Source organism: Leucopleurus acutus, assembly GCF_964270905.1.
Source record: "Leucopleurus acutus genome assembly, chromosome: 4".
In the NCBI taxonomy this organism is placed as follows: domain Eukaryota; kingdom Metazoa; phylum Chordata; class Mammalia; order Artiodactyla; family Delphinidae; genus Leucopleurus; species Leucopleurus acutus.
Window position 1 is genome coordinate 109,022,219 of NC_139146.1, and position 15,627 is coordinate 109,037,845.

General features: G+C 37.0%; 1 protein-coding gene across 4 annotated transcripts in view; it reads left to right on the top strand.

Moving 5' to 3' along the window:
* Positions 1-8,689, top strand: part of AFP (alpha fetoprotein) — a gene marked incomplete at its 5' end in the record, with an annotated part of 28,025 nt that extends 19,336 nt beyond the window's left edge. For 2 of the 4 annotated variants that reach the window (XM_082837956.1, XM_082837958.1), the window contains 6 exons: positions 251-468; positions 2,050-2,182; positions 2,723-2,820; positions 3,402-3,540; positions 5,158-5,381; positions 6,509-6,717. In XM_082837956.1, the coding sequence (XP_082694082.1) occupies positions 251-468; positions 2,050-2,182; positions 2,723-2,820; positions 3,402-3,540; positions 5,158-5,381; positions 6,509-6,701 (1,005 nt within the window). In that variant the 3' untranslated portion in view covers positions 6,702-6,717. Of the gene's footprint in view, positions 1-250; positions 469-2,049; positions 2,183-2,722; positions 2,821-3,401; positions 3,541-5,157; positions 5,382-6,508; positions 6,718-8,171; positions 8,388-8,595 lie in introns of those variants that run through there. The other 2 variants (XM_082837957.1, XM_082837959.1) reach the window with 2 other exon arrangements.
* Between the last annotated feature and the right edge of the window lie 6,938 nt (positions 8,690-15,627).

The following is a 15,627-nucleotide window of genomic DNA, read 5'->3' on the forward strand; positions in this document are numbered from 1 at the left end:
TTTGTCTTTTGTTTTTAAAAGCTTGCTATTAGAATATAATAGTAGATTTTAGCTGACAACTATGAAAAGAAGAATTGAACAAACAAGGCTAGGTGGAAAGGAGTGAAGAAAGGTAGAGTAGGGAGAAAGCACTAAAATGGGAGACAAGGTAAATGTCTTCTTCCTTCCTTCTTTCCTTCCTAGGACTGGCCACGAGGTCCTGAATTAAAGAATAAATGTTTAAAACTTAGACTTTATTTTTCTATTACAGGAAAAAATTATGTCCTACATATGTTCTCAGCAAGATATTCTGTCAAGCAAAATAACAGAATGCTGCAAATTACCCACTGCACTTGAACTTGGTCATTGCATAATTCATGCAGAAAATGATGACAAACCTGAAGGCTTATCTCCAACTCTAAATAGGTTTTTAGGAGAGACAGATTTCAACCAACTTTCTTCAAGGGAAAAAGATCTCTACATGGCAAGGTAACACACTCTGTACATGTCTGTTCACACAAGTAAAAATTATGATGTGACTGACAGCTTTGTGTTGTTGAAATGGTTTCTGAACTCAGTATATGAGGATAATGTTAGAATGTTCTAAGCCAAAATATAGTTAGGAGGAAATAACTAGGAAATAAGGAATAGGGTCTATCTTATACTGATGAGACTTTCACCACTGCTGTTATTAACTGGCTTGCTTATGAGGATGCATTTTGTTTTGTATCAGTTTCTCTGGCATCAGAAGCATTGTCATCCCTGTATGGATTACTCATGTAAAGACCACCATTGGACTTCCGAATAGGATATGGATATTTTTGTAATAAGAAGGGCTCATAATTAAGAATGTGCTTTTTCACTGTGCATGTTTTAAAAACTTTTTCCCCCAAAATAACTTAATAGATAACGCTAGATAGAAGGGCTTTCATTGTAGCAGTTTATTTGCTATTTATTGAATACATGTTTTATTTTTTTAAGGAAGTGAAAACACATTTAGAGACATTTGCAGTATGGTAGTTGTAATTGACAAGACATGTTCTCATTCTAGTTGCCTTTAAGGGGAGCAAGCAGTTCACACATTTTCCTTTATTGTACAGTGTGTATCAGTGGACACTATTAGAGGAGGGATTTGTGCAGCTTTTAGGACACTATACTTAGTGATCTCCAAAGGTCCTTCTAAATCTGAGTCTGCTTTTAATGTAGTAATGACAAGAATGGTGTAATTTTCTTTTTAATATTCCTGGAGGATATTACTCTATTGTTGATTAAAATTAGACATGCACACATTGTTTGCACCGCTAAATTAAATTATGCAAACAAGAACAAAGTCCAGATTTCAGAAACCCGTACTGACATTATTGGAGGAAGAACTAATATGACCTATTTCTACAACCTGGGAATACAATTAGTAAATTCAAGAATTCTCTTTAAATTTACCCATTCATACATTCTGAAGCTAATTGTTTATTTAATAGAAGCAGTTCTTCAATTGGAAAGGTTCTTTGCAGTAGAAATTTTCTCAGCCGAGAATGATCTTCCCCCAGACACTTTGTGTGGCTTCCTTCACCCAGGTTTTTCTCCTGAAAGAGCTACTCAAAGAGACTTTTCTTGAGCACACACTCTAAATTGTCACCCCTTTCCTTCTTGTCTTGGTTTATTTCTCTTCATTGATTTATCACTACCTAAGATTGGACGACCTATTTCTTATTGGTTTCTGTCTCCCTATAATGCCTGCTTTTGAGAGGTCAGACATTTTATCTTATACATTATTGAATCCATAGTGCTTAAAGAAATTGTTTGCACAGACTTGGCAGTGGAAAAATATTTGTTGTATGGATAGATTTCACGTCCATTATTGAAAGTGAATAGTGCAAAAGAAAACAAAATACTGTTTTAGAACAATTTGAGGGATTATAATATTTATTAATAGCTTTGCCATGCGTATAGTTGAAATAATATTTGATTTCTAGGTTTATTTATTTGCATTTTAACTTCTGCATGCCATATAACACAGGAATAATTTGTCTCTTAATTCCAATAACATGATTTTTTTCACCCATATTTCAGATTTACTTATGAATATTCAAGAAGACATACTAAGCTTGCTGTCCCAATAATTCTAAGAGTTGCTAGAGGATATCAGGAGTTATTGGAGAAATGTTCACAGTCTGAAAACCGTCCTGAATGCCAGGATAAAGGGGTAAAATGCTCTAGCTTTTTAAGGAAAATCTGGAAAACTAGATGGATATCATGCATTAAAAGTGCTGTTTGTTTGAAAGCATCTAATTACTAATGAGCAGTTAGTTAGTTATATCTACTAACTAGCTATCTAGCTGTTAAGTAGTGATTAACTAGTAGTCAACAACTATTGGCTTATTTTAGAACTAAGAATGTTTTAACCAAAAGTTCTTTGATGCACAGAATAAAAATAATATTCATTTTTGAATAGCTCCACTCGAGAAAGGCAAGAATCTTGTATAGAAAGAATTGTAACTTTTTACCCAAAGTTTGAGTTCTGCCATCAGATAACTTGGTGATTCACAAAGTTTTAAACTTATTCTCCTTAAAGTTCATTTGCCTTAATTCTCACAATTCATCTTTAATATTAAAAAACCCTCTAAAAGTGGTTTCTCTAAGATTGGTATCAAAATAGAATAAACTATTACTGGCCAATTTTTACATACAAAGTTATGTGTGAAGAAAGAGAAAAAAATGTATGTAATAACGCTTGTACTTTCAGGAAGAAGAGTTAGAGAAATATATCCAGGAGAGCCAAGCGCTGGCAAAGCGAAGCTGCGGCCTCTTCCAGAAATTAGGAGAATATTACTTACAAAATGCGTATGCTTCTTTAAACAGTATTTTGAGTGATTTAAGATCATTAACTAGTGAGGGAAAGACCCATCTAAATTAATCACCCATGGCTACCCTAATTCCAGCCCCTATGTTGGACTGGAGGTCTTGTAATCTGATCACCCAGTTTCCAGTTCCAGAAGGTGGCCTTCCCCAGTTCTGTCTCTTTAGGAGCAACAGATGGCCTGTGAAGCCTGATCTGTGGTACTGGCTTTGGGTTCCCCAAACAATGCAGATTTTTGCAGTAAAGATACCCATTGTATCATAGCCTGTCGTAGTTAAAGCACCAAAAGATCAAAGTGCATATCGAGGAAACTTCTGAGGTTGGGAATAGGAGTCAGCCTTCTGCCCAGCGTTTATTTTCCCGTTGTGATCTGTTGGTGTAAGAAGAGGGTAGGGAATGCTTATCAGAGTAAATGCACCTCCAGCGTCGGTCCAGGTACCATGTGGGTGAAACAAATGAGCTAATTTCATGTCCCCTGATGCCAAAAGAGGGTCTTTGAGAAGGAATGAGAGTCCAGAGACTCCTGAAGGACTCAGCAAGATTTGGTGAAAAATACTTCTTTCAGGTTTCTTGTTGCTTACACCAAGAAGGCCCCTCAGCTGACCTCAGCTGAGCTGATGACCTTGACCAGGAAAATGGCGACCACGGGAGCCACTTGTTGCCATCTCAGTGAGGACAAACAATTGGCCTGTGGTGAGGGAGCGGTGAGTGTTTTGTTTAGTCCCATCCTGTTTCTGCCCTGTTGGGCTTGAAATAGCCTTATAATTCCCACTTAGGGGAAATGGGAAAAACCAATGTGGAGATGGCTTTCCTGGACTTGTTGGATTACTTGCAGTTGAAGGGGTATAAGAACCCGGCTCTGAATGGTTGGCATGTGGGCAAGCTTCCTGTCCTTCTAGAATGGCTGGTAGAAGTGCAGTGAGTCTATTCAGCAAACAAGCAAGCTTTATGTACAGGGGAGACAGAAAGACTGACACGTCACTCAGTTCATGATTTCACCAAATACCTACTTTAATGTTAAAACAGAAAAAGCTTCAACTTTGACAGATTAAAATATGCTATTTTGTTTTTAGCCATACCTATGTTTTTGTCTTTTATAGTTTAATTTTTTATGATGATATTAGGGACAATTTATTCCCCTTGACAGGGTGCAGCGTACAGAACAGGTAGGTCCCACGTTCTGAATAGTAAAATGACTTTCCAGTTGGTAATGCCAATAATCTTTACTTCTTAATGTCATACATATGATTCCAGGTTGAATTTTTTTTTATTATTTTTTCCCTTGAAGTCACAATTGTGAATAAAATTGTGTATCTTTTTTTTTTTTTCACTTTTCCTCTTTTTGATGATGAGGAGTCATTTGCTAGTCAGTCTTCATGTCCTGGAATTTTTTGTCAAAGGTTAGAAGTGAAAAGAAACTTTCCTGTGATTAAGCATCATCTTTGTCATTTATTGAATCCCACATGTTGGGAGGATGCAGGGGCACAGGATGGTGTAATGGTTCAGGAGTATAGGTTCTGGCGGCCTCCTGCCTACATTCCGATCCCACCGTCACCACTTGTGAGTCTTGTCACTCTGGGAAAGCTAGTTATCTCACTAAGCTTGAGAATTTTCATCTGACATTTGAGAATAAAGTTAGGATGGCTGTCTTAAACGAGGTAATCCGTGTGACTCACTCAGTACTAGCCTGATACATAGTATGCCCACAAAATATCTTGGCCCTTGTTACAAGTTATTATTAGGCCTTTAAGAAATATCTCTGAAGTGTGGAAGGTAGGCCAATTCTACATTAGGAAAGCCGTAAGGACACACAGACTCACACACACACACACACACACACGTCTTATTTCTTTACAATTAGAACTACATATTAGCTGTATGTATGTACATATGTGAAAGGGTTAGGTTTGTGCTATTCTTACTTCAGAAAGTGATTCTCTGAATCCCAAAAATAAAATGGAAAGCTCAACTAAATATACATGGAAAATGTAGGCCACGTATTGATTTCAGAGACTTTTCCCCTTCAGAAGTATGTATGTAACTGAAAATGTGTTTTAAATCGCTGACACAAATAGCTGAAGTGGCTCTCTTCAACATCACTTGTGGAACATTGGTCACTAAATGCTGAAGTTTATCCCAAACAAATGGGTAAATAAGAATCTACAATATGGCAGCACATGATCCCTACACAGACAGCAAATTTTCCTGTAAATTAATTATAAGTTACTGGACATTAAACACTATTGCAACAATTTTCCTGAATCAATTCTATGGCTGATGCTCCCTCTCCTTGCTTTCTTCTTTCTCATTCTCCTAATTAGGCTGACCTTATTATTGGACTTTTATGTATCAGACATGAAGAGACTCCTGTAAACCCTGGGGTTGGCCAGTGCTGCACCTCTTCATACGCCAACAGGAGGCCATGTTTCAGCAGCTTGGTGGTGGATGAGACATACGTTTCTCCGCCATTCTCTGATGACAAGTTCATCTTCCATAAGGATCTGTGCCAAGCTCAGGGTGTAGCACTGCAAACAATGAAGCAACAGTAAGAAATGGGTATTTGCTAGCATGGAGAAGACTGACAACACTAAATAGTGGTGGAGATTTCTACTTCACACACCCAACACCCTTGGGCTCACCAGGAGAAAATTATTACTCCAAAGCACTTAAAGTGACTTTCAGAATAGTCTTGTCTCAGAGTCTTCATAGCCTCTAGCCTGGAAAAATTCACTGGGGCAGATAATTTCCTGTTTGTAACAATAGTCTCCTTTTAAACTATTGTTGTGATGCATCTTGGGATCGAGGGAAAAGGGGCAATCTATTTCAGGTAATTAGGATATATCTTTGCAGTAAGTCTTGGGTACTTCCATTCCAAGCACTGAATAAACACTTTTGAATTTTTTTCCATACTATTTACTCTTTGAAGAGAATAATCATAACATTTGATTCAACCATGCAATATGGGTGTTATGAAGTGGAATACACATTTCAGTTCATTGTGGGAGGCATTCTGTAATGATGATAGTAATGCAAGTCAATGTAACTCACGTTCTCCAAATTCCCATGCATTTTCATACTCCCATACTTTGTAAAAGGTCTTCCTTCATTTTGGAAAACTTGTTCATCCCTTTTTTCTCTGTCACAATCTGAGGCATGTTTCTAGGTACAGTAAGAATGCCGCCTGGCAAGCCTCCCCTATTCCCTGGGTCAACATTAATTCCAGCCTGAATGTATTACCAAATGAGTATTACAGGCAATTAGGACAGACAGTGCTCAGGTTAGGGGTGTGATAATGTGAATGACAAGGGTTTGGAAGTTGAAGCCTTTGAGTATGGATAAGACATATTTTAGAAGAGAGAACTGGAAAGAATTTTTTAGGCAAGTAAGAAAAAGACTACTTCACTACGTATAAGTAAGGTGGAACTGTGAAATAGTGTTTCATCTATAACCTGCACAAGTCCAGACCAATGGAACATTTAGCATGTTTCTCGCCTCAGTCTTTCTAATAAAGTATTAGCCAAGATATATGTGGTGAGTCTGGTGATGGGTTAATGGAATGAGGGTTTAGGGTAAGGGTTGCCAGAGCTCTGAAAGTTCTCTCCTAGGAAGGCTTTAGAAAAAGACCATTGCATAGCAGACTTCTCTTTTATATTGTTTTGTTTTAAATCATAGGTTTCTCATTAACCTTGTGAAGCAAAAGCCACAAATCACAGAGGAACAACTTGAGGCCGTCATTGCAGATTTCTCTGGTCTCCTGGAAAAGTGCTGCCAAGGCCAAGGGCAGGAAGTCTGCTTTGAGGAAGAGGTATGTGCAGCTCATGTTTACACTCAGAATACTTGGTATGGAATTTTTTGTAACGAATAATGAAAAGAGTATCCCACTAATTTATAATTTTAAAATAATGCCAGAAATATTTAATTTAGAAATAGATTGAAGGACTTTATAATATTTAAAAATAATCACAGTTTTCTCAATAAATATTAGGAGAAGTGTAATTTTAGAGTGTATTATGAGAATTAGTAATTTTGATTTATTTTCTAGTGGAGAAAACTGTAAAGTGAATATATAATTAACTGCTGATAATTTAGACAGCTTCTGACTTAAAATTTATCAATTGAGCTAAATGGATTAAAAGGATTTAATAGCAAATTAATTGTGCATATAGGATATTGGGGGAATATTTGTAGGAAATATATTCAACTCAGGAGCAAGCCTTTGAATATTAACAGAGTAATAATTAGGTATTATCTTAATATAATTATTTAGAAATTTTAGCTGGATTTGTAAATTGACTATATTTTGTAAGCCTCTAGCTTGTATTACTAAATATATTTGAATACAGCATCACTATATTTTAAAAAGATATTCTATAATTCAGCCTTTTTGCCAATTTTATTTGACTATCTCATGATGTAGAAGTTTAGATATTTTGTTATTTGATAATATTTAGAAATGTTGAGTTTTTCAATAGATAATGTAATTACATGGGTTTGAGTGTGTGTACTTATTAGTATGTGTCTGTTTTTGGTAGGAGGGGGTGGGACACAGATAATGAAATAAGATAAAACAAAACTGATAAAATAGATTTTATGTAAACCATTTCTGATAAATATGATACAAAAAGATTAATGTCCTCTGTTTTGAGAACACGTTCATTTACATGCAGAGAACATTAACAAATAGTAGCATAGCAGTATTTTCTCTGCAAACCTTTTAATTTCTGTGACTGATTTGTAGAGAAAGGGGAGAGATGGGATGAGACTTTGTAAAAGTTGGGAGATTGGTATAGGAAAAACAATACCTCCTGTTGATAAGAGTGGAGTTGTTTTCCTTCTGCCTTCTATTGTCCTAGCTTGTTGACATCAGAGTTGTATATCTTTATTTTTAACTTGGTTAATCTATAAACCAATGAATTCACCCATAGGTAGTGGAGAGTTAACTGTACAACTGGCACAGTGGTGTACTTTTTTATCTGATGATTCTTATTGACTGATTTATTTTATTTTTATTTATTTCTTTTTTTAATTGATGTAGAGTGGATGTACAATATTACATGTTACAGCTCTATAATATAGTGATTCACAAATTTTTAAAGATTATACTCCATTTATAGTTATTATAAAATATGGCCTGCATTCTCTGTTGTACAATATATCCTTGTAGCTTATTTTATACCTAATAGTTTGTACCTCTTGCTCCCTTACCTCTGTATTACCCCTCCCCCCTTCCCTCTCCCCACTGGTAGCCACTAGTTTGTTCTCTATATCTGTGAGTCTGCTTCTTTTTTTTTTTTATATATTCACTAGTTTGTTGATGATTCTTTTTAATTTGCAGGGTCCAGCACTGATTTCAAAAACTCGTGCTGCTTTGGGAGTTTAAATTACTTCAGGTAACAAAAAATTCAGATAAGGCTAACTATAATGTTGATTTTCCCCAAATATTGATCCATAGTTAAATACATCCTAAGAGCTAACATTAAATACTTTTCTTAAAAATAAATGCAATTCAGTAAAAAAAGAAAAACTTCTTTAAAAACCCTGGAACAAAATAATGCCCTCAATGTTATATTAGTGATTCAACTAACTCAAAATTCTTTAAGGTTATTTCAGAGGCTTCAGAGAATGTCATTAGAAGGTCTTCCTATCAGTTTATCTGATATAGATCCAATATATGTATATATATAATATAAAATAATAAAACCAGTTACATCCTGCATCTATTAATTTAATTAGTACTTATATTTTTGTTCTTGTTACAGGGGGAAGAGAAAAGACCAAAAGTCTTTATTGTTTGGTGTGAACTTTTCCCTTTAATTCTAACTGATTTGTGCTTTTTGTGAATTAAAGAAACGATGAAGACTTTTATGTGAAATTTCCTTATCATAAAAATAAAGTATCTCCAAATGTTTCTTTTTTCCTAGCCTGCTTATTTATGAACACTTATAAATAATTTCTTCAAAGAGTTCTGTATACCATTGTCTGAAGCAGATTCTGGTCACAAAGTACTGAATATTGGTCATTGTAGGAGATTAAAGCCCCTCAAGGATGGATTTACGACCTTAAAGGCTATATTACGTGGTGAACTAAAAACATGTTCCCAAGTGAAGCACTTTTTGGTGCTTCTAGGGCACACTGTTCATTAAATGATCATTTAAGTATTCTAACACATAAGTTGGAGATGAGAAAAGAAATTATTGTTTTTATAGGATCCATCAAGAATGATATTACTCAAAATTTAACATCTACTTTTTTCTTAGTCTTGTTCATAAACCTTTTAAAACATAAATGTTAACTGTACTGTAGTTGTTTTGATTGAATATAATTAACATTTTCATCAATTATTATTATTTTTTGTTCTGCAAGTATTTATTGAGCATTCACTGTGTCCCAGGTCCTGTTCTGGGTGCAGTCACTGTCCTCTAGTTGCTCCAGTAAAGAAGGAAGAAACTAAGAGCAATGCAACAAAATTATGGCCATTATAGAGGCAACAACATGTTGAGAGAATCAAAGGGTGGGTGAGACCAATTGTGACTGGGGAAAGTCACATTGGCAGAGACAAACATTTAAGAAGCATCTTAGAAGATGAGTGGGCATTCATCTGTTCAAGTAAAGGAGAAGGCAAACACATGAAAGAGGAAAACATGGCCTATGACAAATGATGATGAATGATTTTAGGGGAGTATAGGGTGGGAAAGAAGGCTATAGACATGGAAGATCAAGCAAGACATTCAAGCTATATAGGATTGGGTGGATTCTCATGGGTTTTATTCCAAAGGGTTTGGATGATGTCTTATAGGTAACAGGGGACCAGAGTAATATCTAAGCAGAGTGATTAGCTTTTAAGGAGATAACTCATGAGATATGGAGGATGGGAAGTAGGGGCAGGGGAGAGAGTAGAGAGGGGCAAGGTCAGTAAGTGGTGACAAAAAGATCAGTCCACCAGTAGGGAGGCTGTTTATTGTATTAGCTTTGAACAGAAATCTAAAAATCACATTCATGCTTTGGCGTCTGCTGCAGGAGAAAACATTTGCTCAGAGCAATAAAATGGGCTTTCAGTTCTAACTCAGTTACTTTGTCCTTTATATTTTTCTTTCAATTTTGATGGAACATCTGTGGACTTTGCCTGATTGTGGTGTAATTCTAAGAAGTGTTAACTTAGAGATCACAGTAAGATAAAGTAGAATTCAACATAAAGCATTTAACAGGAAAAATAATCTTTTACTGTTAAGAGGAGAGTTCAAGTAAGATAAAACTGTTTGGAAAATTTATGAGCCAAATGATATTTCATTGACATATATAAAAAAAAATGATTGGAAACACTAGGACAAATTGACACAAATACAATAGTAAATTGGAGATTGTAGAACATTTCTACTTCTCAGAAAAAATAAGTTAAGCAAACAAAACAATAAATAAAAACTCAAGGTAGAAACTTCTCTAGTCAAAGTTACCAGTGGCTTCTATGCTGCAAAATCCAGTAGTCAATTCTCAATGTTTAGTTTACCTGATTTCTCTCGGGAGAACTTGACACAATTGATCACTCCCTTTTCCTTGAAGTATTTTTCTACCTGGCTTCTGGATTTTCCTCCAACCTTATTGGCTGAATCTCCTCAATCTTCTTTACTGCATTTTCTGCAATTCTTTGACCACTAAATGTTGCAGTGTCCCAGAGCTGCTCTTCCTGAATCTAAATTTACCTCTAGGTGATCTCATATAGACTTGGTGCAGTAATACCATCTAGATGTTGAAAACACGTATTTATATCTCCAGCCTGGATGTTTTTCCCTTTAATTTCCAGGCTCTCGGGTCAGCTTCCTCCCTGATGTCTCCATGTTGATAATGCAGAGACAATCCAAACTTAGCACATTTTAAACTGAACTCCACCCCATCCCAAATTTGTGTCTCCCTCTGTCTTGTTCTTCCTTCTGCTTACTCAAGCCAGAAACCTTAGAGTCATCTATGGTTCCTCTCTTCCATATCACCCCTACATTCAATCTATGAGCAAAACCTGTTGGCTCTACCTTCAGTGTACATCCAGAATTTGACTCTTTCCCAATACCACTAGTACAAGCCACAATCATACAACACAGGGATTATTGCAATAGCTTAACTGGTCTCCTTACAGGTACCCTTGCCTCACCCCCTGCTCTAGGCTCAACACGGTAATTGAGACACTCCTTTACATCTAAGTACATTATACTACTTTTTCCACATCTCACTCAGAGTAAAGTCTCTACACTGACTCTACATGATGATAGCTTTCCGCCCTTTTCTCTTTCTTCTTTTCCACTGGGTCTCTTTGCTTAGGCACAGTGGCCTCCTTGATGTTCTTCAAGTTACCAATTAATTTCCTGCTTAGAGTTTTGCCTTTGCAATTCTTCTTGCTTGGAAATTGTGCCCTCAGATATGTGTGGGGCTCACTCCATCACCTCCTCAGGCTTCTACTTGTTATCACTTGCTAAATGAAAAGTCTTCCTTGACTGTCTTATTTTATTTTATTTTTAAAATTTATTTATTTATTTATGGCTGCGTTGGGTCTTTGTTTCTGTGCGAGGGCTTTCTCTAGTTGCGGCGAGCAGGGGCCACTCTTCATCGCGGTGCGTGGACCTCTCACTGTCGCGGCCTCTCGTTGCGGAGGACAGGCTCCAGACGCGCAGGCTCAGTAGTTGTGGCTCACGGGCCCAGTTGCTCCGCGGCATGTGGGATCCTCCCAGACCAGGGCTCGAACCCGCGTCCCCTGCACCAGCAGGCAGACTTTCAACCACTGCGCCACCAGGGAAGCCCCGACTGTCCTATTTTAAATCGTACACCTATCCTTATCCCCCCACCAGTTATCACCATCTCTTATATAGTAGATTTTGTTTATTTTCTGTCTACCTCCACTACTGTAAAACCCATGAGGAGAGGGATTTTTTTTCTGTTTTGTTCACTTCTGTTATCCTCAACATAAGAACAGTGTCTGGAACGTAATAGGCATTATATGAATATTTGACGGATAAGTAAATGAATACACATGCCACAGGCTGTGTTTTATTATAAGCTGGTGATCTAGAGGGGTTGTTAGCTTCATCTTCTAAAAGCCACACTGGGGAGAAGAAGCATGGGTCTGAGAAATTAACATCAAAAACGTAAGAAACCACTGAGGAGGTTCAAGACTTCAGGTTTGGGGTGTGTGTGTGTGTGTGTGTGTGTGTGTATGTAATGAGTATGTGTTGGTGTCTTGTGGTCTTGTGGCTACTGTAACAAACTACTGCAAACTTGGTTGCTTAAAACAACAGTTTTCTCTCTCTTTCACAGTTCTGGAGGCCAGCTGTCTGAAATCTACCAGGGTATTGCTCCCCTTGGGGCTCTAGCGGAGAGTCCATTCCCTGCCTCTTCCAGCTTCTGGTGGCTGTCCCAGCATTCCTGGGCCTGGAGCTGCTTTACTCTGGTCTGCTTCCATATTCACATCATCTTCTCTCGGTGTGTCTGCATCTTCTCCTCCCTCTTCTCTGTCTCAAATCTCCCCCTGCCCTTCTCTTAAATCCATTTGTCATTGGATTAAGGGCCCGCCTGGATAATCCTCATCTCAAGATCCTTAATTACATCTGCAAAACCCCAAAAGCCTGGTGTCTACAGGATAGTATTAGGACAGGGTTAAACTCCTGCTGCGGTAACAAACTGTTGAAAGCAGGTGAATGTAGACCAGCCACTCTTGAAAATTACTCTTCCAACCTCTCCCTTGCCATGCCCTACTGCCCCCAGACTGGTAGATTACCATAGAAAGAATTTGTCTCCTCCCAATGATGCTACTTTCGAAGAGTTAAGGGAGAGTCCAGAGAATTACTTGATGGTATAATATTAAATTGGTAATACATAATAGTAAGATATCTGGAAATCCCCAAGTGTTCATGAACTAAATAACACACTTCTAAAGAACTCATGAATCAAAGGAGAAATTAAAAGGACACTTAAAAAATATTTTAAATTGAATTAAAATGAAAACACAGCATATCAGAATTTGTGGGATACCATTAAAACAGTACTTAAAGAAAATTTATAGCACCAAAGTCACTCTGTTTTATAATTTATAACACTCTGTTATCTTCACTTAACATAGATTAGAAAAGAAGGAAGTTCTCAAAACAATGAACTCAGCTTTCACCTTAAGGGGAAAAGAGCAAATTAAAACAAAGCAAGCTAAAGAAAGGAACTAATAGAAATTAATAAAATAGAAAAGAGAAAAAACATAGATAAAAGTCAATGAAACCAAATCCTGGTTCTTTGAGAAGATCAATACTATTGATAAACCTCTAGCTGGATTTTAGGGAAAAAAAGAGAAAAAAACAAATTATTAGTATCAGGAATGAGAGAGGTGACATCACCTCAGATATCAAAATGATAAGGGAATATTTTGAAAAATATTTTGCTAATAAATTTGACAACTTAGATGAAATGGGCAAATGCCTTGAAAGACACAAACTACCAAAGCTCATTCAAGAAAAAAATAGATAATCTGATGATTTCTATATCCATTAAAGAAATGGAACATTTAGTTAAGATCATTACCATAAAGAAAACTCCAGAAAACTGGTGAATTCTACTAAATAAACATTTAAGGAAGAAATTATACTAACTCTACACAAATTCTTCCAAAAAACTGAAGAGAAGGGAATATTGTCCAGTTCATTCTGTGAGGCCAGCATTACCCTGATACCCTCTTTCTGCCATGTGAGGACACGACCAAAAATTGGCAGTCTGCAACCCAGAGGAGGGCTCTCACCAGAACCTGACCAGGCTGGCACCCTGATCTCAGACCCTTGGCCCCCAGAACTGTGAGCAATGAATTTCTGTTGTTGATAAGCTCCCCACTTAATGGCATTTTGTTATAACAGCCTGAACTGACTTAGACACTATTCCTTCTGTTCTGTTCTCCCTTTCTTCTATAGATAACAGCTTATCTCAATTCTTGGTTACCCATTCTCCCCTTTATTTTTAACAGCTAAGCAAATGTATATATATATTTCTATTGCACCATTCTACCTATATTACATAAGGGGTTACATACTTACATATATTGTTCTATACCTTTTTACACTTAAAAATGCAATCTTGGTGATTAGTCCATATTATGCACAAGTTTTTTCCTCAATTTTTTTAACAGCTTCACAGAATTTCTTTGTGTGATTATGTTATAGCTTATTAATTGACCTTTTATTGACATTTGGATCATTTCTAATCCTTTGCTATTGCAAATAATGCCACAATGAATAACCTAGTGCTTTAACCATTTAGTAATATTGGTAGTGTATTTTTAGCATAGGTACCTATTAGAAATTTGTTGGCTCGAAAGACAAATACATAATTTTTTTAGATATTGCCAAATTCTCCTCAGTAGATATTACAACACCATTTTGCATTCCCACCAGCAGTGGATGAAAGGACGTATTTCCCACAGTTTTATCCTCAAAGTATTTTGTCAAACTTAGAGTTTTGCCAGTCAGATAGGTGAGGAATGGTGCTGTGGTGTTTTATAGATGTTTGTTTCTCCTGTTATGAGCATCTTTTTTAGGTTTAAGGCCCTTTTTTATGTTTTTTCTTTTTGTGTAATATCTGTTTATATCATTTTACTATTTTTCTATCAGATTGTTGGTTTTTTTGTTTTTTTTTTTCGGTACGCGGGCCTCTCACTGTTGTGGCCTCTCCCGTTGCGGAGCACAGGCTCCAGACGTGCAGGCTCAGCGGCCATAGCTCACGGGCCCAGCCGCTCCGCGGCACATGGGATCCTCCCAGACCGGGACACAAACCTGTGTCCCCTGCATTGGCAGGCGTGGCAGGCGGACTCCCAACCACAGCGCCACCAGGGAAGCACTGTTGGTCTTTTTTTCCCCTTCAGATTTCCAGGAGCTCTTTGTATATTCTGGTATAGATTGCAGCTATCTTTTCTCATTTTTCCTCTGCATTTTTTCCTTTGCCTACAGTATTTTTCGATGTAGAGCCTTAAAATTTCTTTGTGTGTAGTTGAATTTATTACTACCTCTGAATTTTGCATCATAGGAAAAAGTTCCCCACTTCACTTGGGTTTCATCCAGTACATTTACCGTTTTTTCCCCCTTCTTACATTGGGACCTCTGATCTATTTGGAATTTTCCTTGTCCATGGATAGGCATTTGAATCTAATTTTAGATTTTTAGTTGTATGTGTCTTTCTCTTGATTGCCATTACCACACTGTTTTAATTACTATGCTGTTTTAGAATGTGTTTTATTATCTGGTAGTGCTGCTTTGCACAATCCCTCACCCCAGTAGTTTTTTTTTCTCCTTAGGGTTTTCATGATTATTCTTCTTGGTCACATATACCTCAGTCAGCGCATAAATGCCCCAGCTTCCCCAGTCTCTGGCAGGACAATTCTAGGAAATCATCTTCCACTTCTCAGATAGGATTACATCCAGTTGCCTACACTGTTACTCTTCTCATTAACACCTCCTTTATTAGTTTTTTCTCTTCTTGGTCTCACTTCCTCACTTGTGCCTCCTTGAATCACCTTCCAAATAAATTAAAAGTCTTTGCCTGGAGTTCTGCATTTGAGGAACCCAAATTAAGAAAGAATCATTTTTAGATTTTGACCTAGATGTAAAAGATACCAACCACGGAGACCTGAGTATGCTATATAGGTGTGTGTGGTGGTACAGAAGGGGAGGGAGAAGTGGTGCCTTCTAATTTAACTGTTCAGAATGTTGCTTTGTAGCTTGTTCTCTGGATTATTGCCCTGTAGTCTATATCTGATCTTTAGACTTAGAGCTTCTCTGAAA